This window comes from Plodia interpunctella, chromosome 8 (assembly GCF_027563975.2).
Source record: "Plodia interpunctella isolate USDA-ARS_2022_Savannah chromosome 8, ilPloInte3.2, whole genome shotgun sequence".
Taxonomy (NCBI): domain Eukaryota; kingdom Metazoa; phylum Arthropoda; class Insecta; order Lepidoptera; family Pyralidae; genus Plodia; species Plodia interpunctella.
In genome coordinates, this window is record NC_071301.1 from 8,794,237 (window position 1) to 8,814,910 (window position 20,674).

At 31.5% G+C, this 20,674-nt stretch overlaps 1 protein-coding gene across 2 annotated transcripts in view; it reads right to left on the bottom strand.

Moving 5' to 3' along the window:
* The window catches only part of P5CS (Delta[1]-pyrroline-5-carboxylate synthase), a 32,361-nt gene extending 13,648 nt beyond the window's left edge, over positions 1–18,713 (bottom strand). The window contains exons 1-2 of one of the 2 annotated variants that reach the window (XM_053748394.1): positions 18,448–18,713; positions 1,454–1,630 (exon numbers count right to left, since the gene is read on the bottom strand). In XM_053748394.1, the coding sequence (XP_053604369.1) occupies positions 1,454–1,630; positions 18,448–18,549 (279 nt within the window). In that variant the 5' untranslated portion in view covers positions 18,550–18,713. Of the gene's footprint in view, positions 1–1,453; positions 1,631–13,658; positions 13,851–18,447 lie in introns of those variants that run through there. The other variant, XM_053748393.2, reaches the window with a different exon arrangement.
* Between the last annotated feature and the right edge of the window lie 1,961 nt (positions 18,714–20,674).

Here is a 20,674-nt window from a genome sequence, read left to right on the forward strand (position 1 = left end):
ACATTTTTGCTTTATACTAGTTAATAAGTAAACATGTTTACTTAATACTAGTTAATAAGTAAACATGTTTACTTAATACTAATTAATAAGTAAACATGTTTACTTATTCGTAGTTATTAAGAAAGAAATCACACAAAGGGCATTCATGGTACGCTTTTTTACAGTCAAAATTATCTAACACTTTTCTGTCAGACTAACGGCCAGTTCCGGTTTCATAATTATAACAGAATATCAAGCATTGATAAAAATGTGATAGTGGCACTAGTGTGCGGGTACATAGCGCCATATGTTAAGTAAACATAAAAAAAAGGATTTACGGTACCCATTGACAAACTTCAGTTTATAACGTGGTAGGACCACTAATTCCATGGGTAGCACAAGATATTACTATACACTATGCACTAGATATACTATATGTTAAACATTTTAAAACGTACATTTTATGTGTATTGTTGAGATTTATTTTCAGCTTGAGTAATTATGATTAATGAAATCTATAATACTATAATTACAAAAGTAAGAGAAGTCTGTCACGCTTTCACTGCTAAATCCCTTAACCGATTTTATTGAAATATATATGGTTAATAACCGAGGTTAAACACAGGTTGCCGCGATCAGAGCTGTAGACAACACCTAGTATGTAATATTTGTTACGGTTTCTCGGATATTTTATTCGTGTATCTGATTTACGGGAATCCATGAATAGTACAATTTGAGACCATAAAAGGTCGAAAAGCCGATTCAGTGATTTCAGGTCTTCACAATCACAAAATCGAATTTGGTTTCACATTTTCCCAGAATCTCGATCATTTAATGAATAAAACATTATGAAGGTGAGATCTGAAGGTTAAGTTGACCCAAATGCGTTGGACCAAAATACGATGGAAAGGTTTTAATACGTTTTAGATGTTGCCATTGTACAAATTTATAAGATGACAAAAATAAAACCTCTTAGATAAGGGCGATATTTCACTATATTTAATGGATTATTAATATTTCGTCAAGAATTAATTTTGCAAACAATTTAGTACGAATGAATTTAATTAAATAATTTTGGACCAATTTAACAATTGTCAAATTTTTCATTTCCATGAAAAGTAATTTTTGTTACAATCTTCATTCAATTCGTCCCGCAATGACTTCTTTTAAATTTCCATCTAATTCGTTAGGGTAATAAAAATGTGTTTTCTAAGGAATGTAATTAATTTGAATAGAACTAAAGGAAATACAAGGCTCAGCTCAAGGCCAGGCAGTGAGTATTTTTCGATAGATTTCGACATAACACACATTTCCTATTTTCAGTGGACATTTGAAAATATAAGGACAATAACAACTTTTATCTTAAATGACAAATCTTACTTAAATTTGACATTGCTATTAGTACTTCGTGAATTCGAGCAAAAAGTCAAGAAGAATAGTCATCCAATTCACATATATACATAACGACACGTACCTGTTCCACAATGGAAGCCAGTCTACCCAAAGCGAGTCCATTTCCGTCCTCCCTGGTAATGACAGCACTGCCGAGTTTCACCACCAATCTTCTAGCATACTTCAGCTGGGATCTATTTGTGAATGTTCGCTGCTTGCGTTCCGCGCTTGCTAAGTTGCGTTTGTCGACATTCAAACCCTGAGAACAGACAAACATTGGATTTAAACTTTTTGCGAAGCGAGGCAAAAAACAAATCGTGAATCGTTTAACCGTTTGTTTCGGCTAGAGACCTGGCTGTTTGTATTCAATAATATCAAATGAATATCTGCAATTGAGCTCTATGAAGATCAATATCGATCGATCGATGTTTAAATGATTATGCCCCAACAGAGAGACCGCACCCCTAAATTATCATCATCGGCTGCAGCCATTTATACCCACTACTGGGTGATATAAGCAAAATCATTTGGCCTATAAAAGTAGTACTTATATAAATGACCCAGTTTACTTTGAGTAATTGATGCAATACAGTTAAACCCCGAGGCTATAATTTTGAATCCAGTCAAAGTTAGTTATTGTTGAATTACATTCTAGGTGCCTTGCTACCTCGGTATTCGGTTGTTCAGATATTAATTTCCAGCTATAGACCGTTTCCTTAATCAAATTTCAAGAATTGAAATAATTAATAATTAATTAACTTATTGCGCCACAATATATTTTTTAAATCTGTTGACACAACGTCAATAAAACATTGCTGCCGGTGTATGTAAAAGTCATCAAGCCAGATAATAACCTAGACCTTTAATATATACAATAAATAAATCCTACTAATAGTAAAAGTTTGAAAGGATGTGTGTATGTTTTTACTATTTACTACTAGATGGATCGTTTTGAAATTTAGTACACTGGTAGAATATAACCTGAAATAAATAGCACATAGGGTTTTTTCCCGAACCGAAAACTTTTATTTCGAAACCGAAATTCCCACGGAAGCGAAGTTCCGGGACGTAGTTAGATTTTACTTAAAACCAAACACATACAAATCCTTTAATCTACCTCCAGCACTAAGCACAATATAATGCGTTTTATACTTTCTCAAAACCGAGTCGCGCTAAAATAACTTGAATGTGCTTTTTAGAAAAACTTCGAGCGCGTCTGTTAATATTTCGCTTATCAAATTAATTTCACACATGGGCCGTGCATACCGCAGTTATTTTTAATTGCACCCTGCTTTCTAAGCTAATTATTTTTATGAGTACATACTTTTGCACCATTTGAATTTCTATCTAATTTTTTCATATAATTTTTTGAGCTGAGTTTGTTGTTTGAGTTTTTTCCAGGTCTTCCTCAGCCTTTAATATTTGGAGTCTAGAATCTGCTGTTGTTATTTAATAAATATTAATAAATATTTTTGATTAAAAGTAACCTTGTTTGTTTGTAATTTAACAAAAGAACAATTTCTAAAAGTAGGCATATACTCAGTTAATGGTAAAAATAAAATGGCGGACTTATCCCATGAGAGGATCTTCCAGTCAATCAGTTGTGGAAGATATTGTTCATACATAAATTAAAAGAATTGTGAAACAATAAACAAAAATTCCTTTTATGTAGCCATTTATAAAAATGAATCAAAGGAAAATGAGACTATTATTTCAAACGCCGAATATATAAAAGATAAACTTGACGGTTAGAAAACCTTATTTTTGGGGATAGAAGTTAAAAATAAGTACAGCCCTAGGGTGATAAAGGTCGTAAGCTCACAGTTTCCCGAGATTATTACATTCCAAAGGCGACCGGACGATTTATCATCCAGCTTGCAGCTGCAAAACATTTTAAAAAATCATACAATGTTGAAACTATAAAAAGATGTCTAATATTATAAATGCGAGAATTTGTCTGTCTGCTTGTTCCGCTTTCATGGTTAAACGGCTAGGCCGGTTTTTATGAAATTCGCCATTCACCAAACAAAATCTATGAGAATCGAACTGAGATCTCGTGAACAGTGATCCCCTGAGGCCAAAACTTCGCGATGATATAGACAGAACTACCTAATGTCTTAAAAGGCTGCTGATATAAAAAGCCTTAATAGCTTTGTCTGCCTGATTTAAACGGAGTTGACGGACTGACAGTGAAACCTACAAAATTTAAAACTTTATTAATACGTGTGGCGTATAGATTTACCCAATAGTGATTTAAAAAATAAAAGGTTTGAACATTTTTACCGTCTGATTTACAATAGTACATTCAATAGATAGTCGATTACGCTGAGCTGTTCCAAGTATGATGTACCTATTTTATGAGCCAGGTGTAAACTCTCACGCCCTTATATTGCATGCAAATGAGTTTAGATGTGTTTAACCGAGGTTTTATCAGATATATTGAATATATATAATCCATATTTGCATAGTAATATTATAAATGTGAAATTCTGCCTTTCTTTTTGTACGCTTTAGCGACCTAAATCGTGTTGGGCCGAGTTAGATTAAATTTGGAATTGACCCGAAGTCAAACTAAAGCTACTGCGGAATAGAGGTACGCGTCTAGCTTACAGATTTGAGATGATGTGATTAGACATAGGTTTACGCCTTGGTGTAAATATTTTTGATCGGCGTAAACCCAACTAATAAATGGGTTTGCCCCTGGTTATAATAATGTCTATGCGTGTGAATCGTTTTAAAGTTTCGATAATTATTTTATAAGGAATTTGGACTTTGGAACATTTCCTTATGACATCATTATTTTATGGATCAGAGGCTGATTTTAAAGATACAGATAAATATGCCCTTTGAGATTTGCTCTGCCTACCCTGTAAAAATAAAAACTGTATGTACCTACCTATGTATCAAAGTCTTCAGATATCGATTTAATTTATACGAATATTGCAATAATAAACAATACTGATAAATGAATACGTACTTTGTACGCAAAAATTTTGCTCGGAATAAAGAATTTTATAATGTATATAAGATATCGGATAAATTGAGGAAAATATAAGAAACACGTAAGTATAACGCGCTATTTGTGGGTACTACGCAGAAAGAAATTTATATGAATATTTTATATGAGGCTTAGCTACTGATATTGGTTATTCCCAATCTACACTTGATTTAGACCTTTAGAAGAAATAATGAAAAATGTTTAAGTACATACAAATTTGTATCAAAAGAAATGAAACTTATATGTTTGACCGCCGACTATGAGTATGCAAAAATAAATACATGACGAGAATGCTATCAACTACAAAATAACAATAAATTATAAAATTATTTCATAAAATTATAAAACAAAAATATTCGAATACTCGAATATTTTTGTTATAAATGATATGAATTAAATTTAATAATTTTAATGATATGAATTTAATTAAATGATATGAAAACCTTAAGGTATTCAACGCTTGTATAAGCGTCTATATATATCATTAAAAATCATTTAAGTCAAGTCTTCGTAATTTTTCGTCTGCTTCATCAACTGTGTGTTCTTTATTAATTAAAACGCCCTGTAGAATTGTAGATTTTATTAACTGATAAATGTTATTGAAAACCTTAAATTATTTTTTAATTATATATATAAAAAATAATTTAAAAAATAAAAAATCATTTAAGGTATTCAACGCTTGTATACGCGTCTATATATATTATTAAAAATCATTTAAATGATTTTTTAATGATATATATAGACGCTTATACAAGCGTCATGATTTTTTAATGATATATATAGACGCTTATACAAGCGTCTATATATATAATTAAAAAATAATTTAAGGTTTTCAATAACATTTATCAGTTAATAAAATCTACAATTCTACAAGGCGTTTTAATTAATAAAGAACACACAGTTGATGAGGCAGACGAAAAATTACGAAGACTTGAAAGTTGTATATATATCTATTTATCGATTTTGCTGTCATAAAAATACCTAACGTTGCGGGAATTTTTCACTACTCATTGGTTAGGAATATTCTAGTGAAAAATTTAACGAATGTTAAAATTTTTCCGTGTGCATTCAGGCCTCTAGTATTGTTGCACAGTAACAAAAATCTTGAATCTTTCAAATGACAGAGCTAAGGAAGACGAAATCTTGAAACGGTTGGGAATAACCCACATAATCGTTACGGCATTTGTGCCGGGAATCTAACAAAACTTTCGGGAATATATCTCGTAATTTCAACGTTCTCGGTTTAGTTATTACGCATATAATATTGGTATATTATATGGATTATAAATATAAAACGGGATCAAACCAAAATGATAGATCGTAAGACTAACAATCGACTGAGTAATAGCCAATTGTGAAGTTGTCCAGTCACGCGCGTCTATCTGGGATCCACAATCAAAAATACCGGAAGCTGTGAGGAGTAAATCAAAAGATGATGTGTCATGGCACGATCGGCCGTGGAAAAGCTCACGAATATATAGAAAGACCGACGCATAACCAAACCATCAAAGTTCGTTTAATGAGATGCTAAAAAGATTGACGCACCTGAAGTGTGGTGATGAAGACGGTTACTGTGGACAAAACGGACTGTTCATCTTACGTATGTAATTTCCATTTTACAAGAGCTTGGTATCAAACAAATAGTTTCGTCGATTTTACAAGTACGAATCCTGAAAATGGGTGGACATGTCACCCGCAACGAAGGCTCTTTGGAACGATTAATCGTGCAAGGAAGTGTAGAAAGTCAACGTTCTCGTGATGATCGACCCACATGATGGACAGATCTCATTAAAACATCGACGAAGAGTTCCCTAACGTAATATACACGCAGTGCTATGAATAGGGAGAAGTGGGGAAATATCACAAAAGCCGCAACAAGCATGACAGATGATACATGACCACGACTACACCGTTATGAATGTTCGACTGAGAATATAACTTTACCTCTAGTTATACTTACTATTTGTTGTTATAATTTTAGGAAATAACTGGTAATATGAGCATAGTATTTATTTACTTTAAAAAACATACGAGTAGGTACTTAATTATAAGGTGAGAAATTTGACTTAACTAAAAGTAAATTTAATATGTTTAATACTCATAAACAATGGAAACTCGTCTATATCTCTAGTCTTTGTCTACGTTGTTATCTAGCTTGGAATGTAAGAGAAATTTAGACAATTCCTATAAACTTTTTTAATGGAATATCAGCTTAACGAAGCAATCGACAGAGCATTCACGCAAATTCTGGCAGAACTATCGTTTCAATAGACGTCAGCCTAGCTTGAATTAGCAAACGTATAAACAGTACCAAGCAACGCCTCCGTTTGCATACATATTGGATCCTAGACGCATCGTGTACTTCGGAATTAACTATTTGATTATACAGGGTTACAATGTCGTCTACAATTGTTTAACTTTAGGTACCTTATCCCTAACATTACAGAAACGTTGTTCATGTTTCTTCACAATCTTTGTATGATCAAAATCAGTTACATACAAAGATTATACCTGCTGATTCTCATTTCGTACCACTTCATGGTATCTATATTAAAAAAATCACGTCTGCCTGTTTCTATGCTTTTTTCTTTTCAATGCAATGGATTATTGGATGGATTAATGGATAATGACTCCGTGCAAAGATTAGTGCGGCTTTGCATTTCACTTCTTACTATAGATAGTCAATTCGAAGTGTGACACAGCGAACCAATCACATTGCGGTGTGGTTGTCGTTGTATCACAATGTCGCAACTGGATTGATTCGCTGCGTTTTCCCTACGAATCGACTCTATAGTGACATGTAAATAAAGTCGCACTAAGCACACAGTTCGCTAATTAAATTAATTTTTATTTCAAACCTGTATTATACATTTACTAATTAGAAGCCTGCGCCTATATATTTTACACCAATTTCATTTACAATGAATGAGCACTGGCCGAGCGGACAGCGAAATGGAACAAAATTACAATGAGGACAACGACTGAGAGGAATTTTGGGCCGAAAACCGTTTAGCTCAATGGTGTACCTATGAAGTTGAAGACTTGTGACTACACCACGTCTAGTTATGACGAATTTTATTGTATATCTACGTTATGCTTTACTTTTTTGTTTTTCTTAATGATCGCTGTCTCGAAATTTCGAAAAATACGATCCATAACCACATATTTTATAAAAGGTACATAAGAAACAGTATAATTTAAAGGACTCTAATAAATTATTGGTACTTATAAACGTAGATATTTGACCTTCACACTCAACATTGAAAAAACTATAAGAAGCGTAAACTGGAAAATTTATTTTTCTAGCTACACTAATCAGATCACTGGGAAGGCTCAAGCTGAATGAGACTAACGGCTACCTATCAGAAAAGTAGTAGATAAATCTACAGGTACAACAGTAGAAGTACATTAAGCGGTTGCCTAAACTAAAATACTTTTGGACACAAATTACTGGAGAAACGCAATTATCTCACAATCCATTGAAGGTATTTTCATTTTCCGACGCACGAGATGAGTACTTATGCTATGTAAAGATCCTTGTTTTTGCAAACCTTGCCTTTTCACCTCAAGCGGTAATACAGAGAAAACAACATATAAACAAAAAAATGAAAACAAAAAAGTTCAATTCAAATTTATAAAATGAGCATTCCCCGTGATTCATCTGAATAACGGTGTGATAAAAAAATCAGTCCGCGTTACACACAATCGAAAGAAAATAAAGTAGGGCTTTATGTCGGAAACCGGTAGTTTCCCGGAATTTATTGCCGTTTCGAAAATATTCCGATTTTTACAGTCAATTTAATTTATGACGAAGTGGTTTTGCTTCTTTTTTATGTAATTTATAGTCGAAAACATTACAATAGTCAATTTTCAAATCGTACTCAATAAGAAGTGGAAAAAGTTCAAAAAGTTATTAAGTTTTAGGCCACCGCCGATACAAAACAACAATGATTATTGTTATTAAATTTTTCATATAAAACCTGTAATATAATGTTAAATCCACCTATTACTAAGTATAAAGCATATTATGTATTGTGAATAAGAGATAGCATACAGATGCACATTCATGATATGCACTAAATGAATGTAATTGATACAAATGGAGCTACGCAGCAACCGCACATGACATGTGCATAACCGCGTACTCGGAATGCTATGCACAGAATACTCACCACAGTCCAAGTTTGGAAATTCATTTCCATTTTTGAAGTGACAACTTCTTTAGCGGCGTTGTGCACTTTTTGTGATGGGTAAAAAATGTTTAACTCGTGTCAGGACACGTGACCTGATCTAAAATTCGTAAGTCGCCAAAAATGCACAACATATATTCAAGTTTTAACTTCTGCCTGCACTCCCGGTGTGCAACCCGTTTTTTTTTTATTGTACGACTGTTAAGCCAAAGCAACAAAACAAAAAAAAATTGCATTTAAATAAAATACGTTTTAAAAATATAGTGCTTAATTAAAATCAAATCAAATGATTGATTCAGAAATTTGATCTTTACAGGCACTTTTTTTCGTCATTTTCTAAACTACAAAAATATTTATTAAAGCTACAAACTTGCTATTAGATTAGATCCAAAAAGACAGGTAGTTCTGACCTAGCATAAGACTTCCTCATATCATCCCGTTTATGTCGTAAGAGGCGACTACAGTATACATTTTCTGGACGTCTGTTAAATAACAATAACATTTCCAAAGACAATCTTTGAATATTTTCTTGAAACTTGTTTAATAGCTAAATAAGAATTTACTTTTGTATCAATAAATAAATAATAACATAAATAGGGACAAAACACATAAACTGAGCTAGCCCCAAAGTAAGTACATAAGACTTGTGTTATGGGATAATAACTCAACTATACTATATTTTATAACACGATACATTCAAACCGAGGTTGATCTAAAAAAAGATAAAATTTCCATCTTGGCGTGACCAGGTATTGAACCTGAAACTATCAGTATAGAAGCTCGGTATGATGGCCATTATGCTATCAAAAGAGGTTCCAATAAAAATTCCCATAACGTACCTTGGACTCTGGCTACTTTATACTCTAATGCTGTGAATACATAACGCACTTAAAACTGCATTTTACAATTATATACATAAAGTACACTTTACGACGTTGATGTATTGTCCTTGTTATAATTAAAGTGTAACTGAATATCTTTTAACACTACGTACTTCTATTGATATCATTATGAATCATGTGCAGTTATTTAATATTGTACACATTTTTTTAGATTTAAAGGGTTTTGGAGTTTTTTATCCACTTCTGGGTAAAAGTCTGCCACATAAATTCGATCTGAGATGAGTCGGCTATAAGTTTTTCCAAAAAAAAAATCCCATATATATATATATATATATATATATATATATATATATACGTCCAGAAAAAGTGTGTCCAGAAGAAGCTCTATTTTCTGAATAAATATATTGACTTTGAGTAAATTGTTTTTATCCCATATTGACTGTGAAAGGTACTTATCTAAAGGACAAACATTAGACAAGGGATAGGTATGATGGATGTGTGCGGTGAGGACGCCAGCTGGATTGAGATAAATGGCTTAACCCCAACCTAACTATTCTGTGTCTTATGTGTAATTTATAATACCAACTGCCCGTTTTTGTTTTGTAACCATTGAATTTAGTGAATTGAAGAAAGTGTCTGTTTTTACTCATGATCATCATCACTGTGTAAAAATGTAATTTTTGTCAGAGAGATCTCAATGTGACACATTGTTGTCAGAGAGATCTCAATGTGTTCAATGTGTGACAAAAATACAATGACCATCCAGTAAACAGTTGAAGAGTTCCCGCGTCCATCATCAAGTCATACTTGTCATAATAATACGTTAATATTAAAATAAAAGATATCTGCATCAAAATTGAGTTGCACGATTCCACCTGTAACATAATTACATTGCAAGTTAAATAAAATCTTGTAAAAAGAAGTAAATAAATAAATAATAAATAAATATATTCGGACAAATCATACAGATTCAGATAGCCCCAAAGTAAGTTCGAGACTTGTGTTATGAGATACTAACTCAACGATACTGTATTTTTATAACAAATACACACACATATATATATATATATATATATATATATATATATATATATATATATATATATATATATATATATATATATATATATATATATATATATATGTGTGTGTGTATTTGTTACAAATGATTTGTCCGAATAAATCCCTTTTAATCTAGCAGTGGCTTTACCACTGCGAGGTCGTCAAAGTCGTCAAGTGGTACAACAGAGTTAGGTATAGGTACGTAATTGAAATTTAAAATTTGAATGATTTCATTTTCTTGAATGTGTGTAAGTGTCCTCCAATTTTAGAATCCAAAGCCACTTGTGACTGAGGCGGAAACAGCATAACTGGTCACTTCTATATTGCTCTAAATTCTGAACATCTAACACAAGGTAGCCAATTCGGCAAACAAGGGCGTGGCTTTGACATGGATTAATAGCCTGTAACTATTGAACTAATACATGCAAACTGGAAGCAATTAGAACAATTGCTCTAGTATCTTCTGGTGGTAGTTGTTGGTACCAGTACCAAGTAACGCTCGAATGTTATATAGAATTGTCATCTACAGTCCTTCAGCATCGGCATTATTACCGATATTTATGTCGGTAGTTTGAAGTTTGTAAACACAAACAATAATATATGTAATGTTTTCGAAAACAATATCCTTATCCTTACATAATATGTAAGACATAAAAGAAAGTCCTCATTTTCATGCAGCTTTTACCAATAGATTTCCTGAGGAAGGTTTAGTTTAATGTTTTTGACCGACCGAAGCCGGAACATATCGCTAACTTGATATAAGTACTTATCCGATATCTATGATTCCCAAAGATTTTCTTTTGACAGCTAATTAAAGCCTCCCGGTACAAAGAAATAACATTTTAATATAAAAGTACTTTTTTACCTCAATTTCATACAAAAACCATACAACAAAATGTCAAAAGTTAAAGTACAGCTATACGTTCTTATTGTTTTAATGCCTTGGTTACCAACATGTGACCTTGTACTTATAATTAACAACAAGAAATCTGTATCTATGTCAATTTTATTACAGGAGTTAAAACTTCGCCGATAAAATTTAACAAATAAATATTTACAAAGAGCGTGAGTCTTTGTGCGTTGAAAAAATGAAAAATGAATCTTCTACTCGTATCGTAATAATCATATCAAGCTCGGATTTTTTCGAATGCTTTTAATCTAAAGAATATTTTAGATTTTGGTGATATTGTGTACAAGTAAAGGGTAAAATTTACATCCCCTAGATATAGCCACAATAATAAACTCAAGTAGGTACTCTTAAAAGAGATTTTTTCTCCTACCATAGTTCCGTACATATCTAATTTCCCTATAAAGAGATTCTCCAAAAAAGGAATTTAATTGAAAATACGTTTTCCACTTTTTTTTTTCTAAAACGGATAGTACCTACCTACTCAACATTGACCCAAAACAAATCTTGTGACACACAAGCACACATCATCTCCATAATCCGAAACAAGCTATATATTTCAGCTGAGGCCAACCAAGATGGCTCTCTGAGGTCCTTTTAAAATTTTCACATTGAGTGAGCAACGGAGTAAGTACATATGGATTTAATTCTGCCGTTTCACTACATAGTATATTAACAAAGATGCTTCCCGCTGTCTATTTGCGAAACGGATTTTGATATGGGATTTTTAATAAATAGAGGAAAGTTTAATTTGTTATGTTTTACCCGAGCGAAGTAGGGACGGGCCGCTTAATAATTATTTATACGACAATTTCCCCTAATGGGTTAACAAAAAGATATATGTATTAGTTATATAGGTATTAAATTTCATAAAAAGGATGGTTATATTATACGTCAATTTACACATGTTTACAAAAAATGTCGGAAAATATGATCCGCTAATAAAGAATTTTCTCTTTGTATTGTAATGAAATTAATGTAGAATCAAACGTAAATTGACTTGCTGAACTCGTTAAATTCTTTGTTTCCCTCCCACAATAAAATGTCTATCGTCCCAATTGTATCAAAGACAAAAGCGTTTATTCAGAAATGAATGCCAAATGAATGCCACGTTCCAAAGCAAAAGTTGGTTAAAATAATTTTACTTGACCAGTCTGAACTCTTATTGCGAAATACTGGCGATTTAATTATTTAGTTTCCTCGCCTGACCTTCCATCAAGCAAGTATTTATAGATAACATTACTTTGTGACAGTGAGATAGTGACCCAATCATTGTTTTATTACACCCAAATCTTAATTTTGAAGAAAATTAAACGATAAACAAAATAACGTTATGGATTACGTGGAGAAAAACTTTGAAGTTAAATAAGAATAAATTTCATTTCTTATTTGATTTCTTTTCTTTTCATTTAAGTAGTTCGTAAATTGAAATTGATTTTTTCTATTTAAATATGAGTTATTCGATTCTGCAGAGCAATTTTTTTATAATTTACATGAAACACATATTACATTCAAATACCTATTTGATATTTTATTGTAAATAAATGTTATTCAGTCTGTAGTAGGTATGACGTTAATGAAATTTGATTACATTTCGGAGTAGACACCTAATCAAATTTCACAACTTGTTAATACAACGCTTACTAGAAAATAAATTAAATATATTATTTAATGTAATTAGTTTTATATTTGTTATTTAGAGTTCGTTTCGTGAATTGTAAAGCGACCCACGGGTACATATTAATAAATAGGTAAGTACCAAAATGATCACAATAATGTGTTTTAGATAATTCGTTTCATTAACATACTAGAAGTATTGTATAATCTGTGATTACGGGAAACTTTACACAGGAATAAATCATTAATTCTAAATTGGCTTCTTGGACAACTGAACACTTGTACACAATCAAAATACCTTATTTAATTATAACAAATTTTTATTATTTCATTTCATAGCCATTTCAAATACATCAACTTAACATGGCGAAAAAATGATTCCATAAAGCTACATCTATAAGAACTACATTATAAGTACTATGAAAAGAATGATTATGTTCAACTGTTATATAATTAACTAACTTTGATATAGCATAATAATTTTATAAAGTACAATAAAATTGTTCACACAACCTATCCTATATGGACACAAATTACAACCAACTCTTTCACGGACACTAAACGAGACACAAAAGTAGTTTAATTGTTATAATGTCTGCAAACGTACAGTGTCCCGCAAATCGTTAACTACCTCAATTTCAATTGTAAATTCACAAAAACCAATAAATTACCTGGTTTCTAGACGCAACTGAGGTCAGCTTGTCATATCCCACCACAGTGTAAAACCGCTTTCCACCAAAATCCTTAGCGAGCCGGGAACCCAAGCGCAACATATTCACAATTTAAAAAAATAAAATTAAAAAAAAAAAACTATATTGACATAGCGCGCGAACGCGACTTGTATGGTGGTTATCTAAGTCAGCAATGCCAACTTATCAGTTAGTTGTAGTAATCATGCTGCTGTTCCCATTTGAGGTAAATAAATATTAGTAAATTATGTCTATCTGGTTAATAACAAATTATGTCATTGGTATTCCATATTCCTTTTGAGACAGCGTTTCGATAATTGATGCATTTTTGTTAACATTCACTTCAGGATTTCGTTCCTAACTTATATTAGAAACATTACAATTAAAATAAATTTTCTAAAATCGGTAATTTTTTTTAAGTATGTTGTCATAACTACGTCGATAGGCGGTATATGTACCAATTTTAAAAAACAAAGTTTGGTTCAGTTAGGGAGAAATTTCGATCAATTATTACGCCGATTTGGTACTTGTGTAAAGTTTTAGTAACTTTACACAAGTACCTAATCTGTTGATCTAATTAAATCTATCTTTTTGAAAAATACCTATATTTCATGATTAAGTTAACTTTACATGAAATATGATCGAAAAAAAAAATTATTTGTAATTTCAATTCTTACCTAACAAAATTGTGTATGCTAGAAGCTCTCCCTGAAACCTGCCCTGCGGCCCTAAAATATATTAGTTCAGTAAACAAATGATATCTTTATAATAAGGGTTTGCCCTTCAAACCTAGTGACCTCTATAAACATTTATTTATCTTTATTTACAGTTAATAATTTATTTAATCCCGTTCTATTTTGATGTACTTAAGAAAAATTTAATTCTGTTTAATAAGTATGCTCATTTTTCTATTGACTAAGTGTTTTTGCTTATTGTGTTTCATTGATTTATATACCTAGTCTCAAAATATTGAAGATAATTATGACGTTTATTCAAGTTGAGCGTTCAAATTCATGTACCAATTTTGTAGTTTTATATCCCTCAACTTCGTCCGCGTGAGTTTTGGAATCGAACTTTTTTCCTGAATAAAAGGTAGCATACTTTTATTTTCTTAGTTTCTAAAATCTTTGAAATTTATTTTTTAACATTTTTTAAAAAGTAACTATTAGGTATTATATTAAATATTTTTTCTTGATAATTATATGTAACTATAAAGGAAACAATCGTTTTTGTGTAAAATCTGCTTTACCAAAATTTTATCATATTTCATTTTCATACAAGGAACCGATTTTATCAAATTTATCTAAGAAATACCGCATAAAAATTTGCTATCAAATAAAAAAACGTATCCAAATTGGTTCACCCGTCTACGAGCTATGGTGCCACGTACACAGACAGATACACTTAGCGGTCAAACTTACAACACCCCTCTTTGTGCGTCGGGTGTTAAAAATAATTAGTTTCAATTTTGAACATAATCATATTTTCAATATTTCATGATAAACATAATGGCATTCCTTCTACCAGCGATTTCTATATGCTTGTGAAGTCTACAGTTGACATAGTAGAGCCACTATTTAGTTTAGATGATATTATAACATTTATTATATTAGGTGTAATGAATGTACAATTACTGCCAAAATAATTTTCTGACTAGTAAAATTAGGGACGGTGTGCACTTCAATGGCATTTTATCTTGAGCCCGTTCGTAGTTTTAAAGGCACGTAGTCGTTATCGCCAGCTCCGGGTGAGCAAACAGGTCAAGTTTTATGTAGCGATTGATAGAAAATATCTGCAAACACTGCTATCATGGGTTTGGACAAATTATGCTGTGATGGATTAATCAACTCGCTTATTTCTTCTTCATAGTCGTTCATGGCTGAGGGTCGTGGTCATTACGTGGAATGAAACACACACAACAACTTTCTTGGCATTATTAATGGAGTGGTTTGCCATTGCCTTCTCCATTTCACACACAAGTTAATAATAATCAACTAGTGTGCAGGTTTCCTCACGATGTTTTCCGTCACCGGAAGCAAGTGGTGGTCTATGAAAACTACTATACATGAGTCAGATTGGTATACAAACTCATGTGGCACGAGTAGGATTTGAACCTGGGATCTTTCGATCTACAGGCGGGCATCTTAACCATTACACCACCACCGCTTCTTTGGCTTTCATAAAATAGTAAATCCATACTATTTTATGAAAGCCAAAGGAACATTGGAATTTTCACAAAATCCCAAGCACGTTGGTAGAAAAGTGCCCTCAGAACACACGCACATTTTTCATATTTGTTTATTCAGTAATTGAGAAATGATTTGGTAACAAAAATGTCAAGATGACATTGTGCTTGTCAATCCAAGATAATAATTATATCACCATATTTCATTATACAGATAGACATATACAGATATGTTTTAATCAAATATTAAGTAACATTATGTACAATAATCTCTTATTCTATTTAACCGTATTCCTTTCTTCACAGTCACCACTAAAACCAATAAATAAACCAATTTTATCTATATAATATAACGTTACTTTAACTATTGCAAAAACATATTTTCCTGGACATTTACATGAGGTATAAACACGGTATCGATCTATTATTAGAGAAGGCAAACCAGTAGGTTTGTTCAAGCAAATAGTTACAACGACGTCACAATGCTAATGCTTGTCAATTGCATCTGTTTAGATCAAACATAGCTCGCTACGCACTTCAACACTATTTGCATCGTCTAATAGAGCTGTGGTATTTTTGATGTTAAGTTCCTGAATTAGAAAAATATACATAAGAAGAAAAAGCGTACTTTAAGTTAAAGTATGTTTTGTCACTACTTGTCACACTTTACAAAATTTGGCATTGACAGAACGAAACAATACAAAAGTATGCTTTATCTTTTTTTAGAATAATAGGGTATCTCATAACACCAAATATTGGGGCTTATTTTATGTGTTAATTTGGCTAAAGCTTTTCTTGATAAACAGAACCAAACCAATTAAGGGCCTAAAATGTTAAAAAAATACGACAAATTTAACGATCAATTTGTTATTCTGCGAGCTCTGGTGTTTGAAACTCGCTAGCTAGTTTAGCTCAAAGATTACAGGGTATAAAATTCTTGAGATCGATTGCAAAAGTAACTATTAATATTTAGTATTCGTCTTGTATATAAATAATTATGTAATAACGTTGCTATGGTTTGATTAAAGTAAACAACGTAATCGTTCAAAAAAATGTTACAGCATTTTAAGTACTTATTTATAATAAAATAACATCAACGTAAATAGTGAATGAAACGTGATCATAATTATCTCTGTTATCATTTTATCAAACATTTTAATTAGTGCCCCTGACCTTAGTTCCTTATCACTAAACAAATAGTCTACTACGCTATTATTGTCTTCCTAGTCTCATAATTATTTAATTATATATTACCTACTTGATTGTTGTTCACAAAAAAGAATTAACGAAAGAAGACAGAATAATAAGCTATTTTCAATAAATTGAAACAAGTACATAAATAGATTGATTGATTGATTGAGAAAGAAAAATGTAATGTCAATTTGAAAAACATCGATTTCCATCTTGACTCCACTGGGAATCGAACCCTGTGTGGCCTCTTGGTGTCATCACAGCCTATTTGAGTAGAGGTCATGACGGATGATCTTTTTCTTCCTTAGGGAATAATATGTTTTTATACACAAATCTTATCACTGTTCGACACAGAATTCATAGTAAAATCTGTAATCTAAGCACATGAATAAATTTTTCAGCGACTATAACTTATTTGAAAAGTTTATTTTCTGGCAATATTTTACAAAAAAAAGAATATGTGACCTTTGAATATTGTACCAGAGTTTATTTCAATATCAATTTCAATATCATAACAATAATATTGTAAATCCACTTAATCTTATCTGATACTTATGTGGAAACCATTCCAATCCGCTTTTAACGTAATGTTTGAGTTATAAATGATCTGATAGTTGATTAAATCTATTATTAAAAATTTATATTTTAATAATTTAATATTTATAATACATGTACAGTACAAGAACTACTTTATCCATAGACGACAGTCTGTTAGTTTCGTAAAATGTAACAATAGCAGACATATTGTAAACTGTTTAAAAGTTGAATATTCGGGACATGTTTTACAACACGACCTATGTCAGCTGTTTCAACTAATTATAATATGCCTAAAAGAAGGAAAAAGATGCGCTGCATTAGTCCCTATAAATCATGGCAGCAAAACATTAGGGATCGGAAATAACATCAGCCCTTTCCCTTTAATTTTTTGTAGGTACTTTTCTTTGTCGCAATAAAGCGTATAGAACAATTCACGAAACCTTCGACCAATCTCCGGGGATAAACACTGAAAATTGGCACTGAAAATAAATAGTTTTCTCCTGAAATTATGAGGCCAGTCAACGACCCAATCGTCTAACTTCACTTATAAAATAAAAGGTAAATTAATTAAGTATAATATACACACAAAATTAAACAGTTTTATGGCCATTATACATTTGAAATTAATTAATATCACGCAATATTTATTTGGTTAACTAGAAATGTACCATTGTGTACCACATTATATACACAAATTACCATTTGTGTAGTTTTTTTGAAAAAAACAGTTTGGTATACTTTTTTATTTACATTAATGTTCAAAAGATGTGTACTCTATGATCTTACGGAAAAAAACTCATTCTGTAATACAGCAATATGTCCCGTTTTATTTATTTATGTGAGCTAAAAAATACTTACGCCTAGATTTATTCCTCGAACTGAAAAATTCCGCTTGGAAATTTGTTGTATTTTCCCCTTCAATTGATTCCTTACTCCACTGTTCAGATATTGAGAGAACATTGTTAAAAAAATACCAAGATAAAGTTATAAATAAACTTAAACTTTCCACTGTTAGATACTATTTTATCAATTAAATTGTTGTTTAATTCTATATCATAGTTTTAAGTACAATTTACAGAGATATGCGCTTCTAAGTCGATATTATAACATTTACTGACGTACATTCGCAATTGCTGTACTCGTGATGTCAATCTATTCACAACGAGGCTCGGAAGTTCTATTTAATTTCAATTTGTTCTTCAATTATATCCATCAAATATTTTGAAAAAATATTGGGTTGTAGTGATATCTACATTATACCTCGCGAAATCACTTACGTAGGCACCTGAAAAATTTGCAGATATTATGAAATTCAAATATTTGGAACAACTTTTGGTAGTTTTGACGCAGATATACATTTTAAAAGTGATAACGTTATATCCCTATAAGTAGGGACAGGATTTAATATCAGGAATGGACCTAGATGCTTCGGGACACAGTATAAACACACACGTTTGACGCGTGTAATACGATAAAGCGTATCTACTATAATATACAAATATAAACATGAATATCAAAGTTCAATTAAACAAATCACATACATTTTCTATGTCCGCGTTTTTCAATTCTATAGTTTAAGGAAGGGTGAAAAGATATAATGGGTTTTTGATGTATATATACCGTGAATTTATATAAATATACATATACTACCGTGATTTTGATATCTATAATAATATCTCTATATTTCTATATAGTGGGTATATTTTCATATCTATAAAGCAACATTACAATAGGTACTCTATAATCTTTAATTATAATATATAAGACAACTGATAATAAATGACCAAAGTTTTCATTTTACTATTAAGACTAAATCATAAATGACTTCATGTCAAAACTTTCCAAATCTTAATGCCCGTACACTTTGAATACGTATGCAGTAAGTATATCTACGCATACGCAGCACACTTATATGTAGGTTTAACGCACATGCATGCACGCACGCGTGAGCGCAGTTAACATTTCGAACTGGTCATCTGATTTTCGGTATTACAAGTTTTCTCTGTTGAAGCAAATCGAGTCAAAGTAAAATGTACTTTACCCTGACTCGATTTGCTTATACACATGTGTACGAAATACACATAATTCTCATAACACATAAACGACGAGCCTTCCAGTTTTTATACCTCAACACGGTGAATAAATAAAACGCTACATATGAAAACAGCAGTGCAAACATACAAATTGGTACAATTAACTACTCACGTCCCAATGATTGCGTCCGTGCAATGCAAATGCAGTTTTATTAACAGTGCAATTCTAGTAGGTACATATACTAGACGCGGTTGCTTTATCATCTTTGAGTGTTGTAATAATAATTCTCACATTGTTTATAGGTTTCGTTATACAGATATAAATTTATATCAAATCAATAAAAAATATTTCAGGGTTTTTTTGTGACACACGGTTTTTTTAATTTAATATTTTCTCATGTTTAAAATATAGCTGAATGCCATTAGTAGTTGGTACCTTAGTTGCTGTCTTATAAATTTTTTTCAGCTGCCGAGAAATTAAAATTTGTTGTAACGCCGACTTATATTAATATAAAATTATTAATTGATATCTGTCTGTATTCTATGTACAAATAGGATATCATCATAAACAAGTAAATAGATGCTGATAAACCTTCAGCCACCGAGCTAATCTAACTGGTATCCAATCTCCACACTTCACTTGAAATTGTAATCAACTTGCTAGCAACTAGGCTATAATCTGTATAGTTATCTCAGGAAAGCAAATCTGTTAACTAAACCGATAGTAAACTTTATAGTTTACTATCGGTTTAGTTACGGAGTACATTATTTGACCGTCATTATTGGCGATGGCCACATTGACTTAAAACCTCAATAGGTATGACGTTTTTTAAAGAAAAATCTGTATTGACTGTGTCATTCAAAATAAACTATTGGAAAAAATAAAGGTTGCAAAAATCTACTGCATCGTTTAACTCACATTATTATATATATCATTAGAAATATAATTTGAACCAGCGGACGCTGTCGTCTACAGTCATAATTTTGTAATAAAAAAATGTAAGCTTTTCACTTTATTTCGGAACTAGCTGAAGCCTGCGACTTCGTTCGCG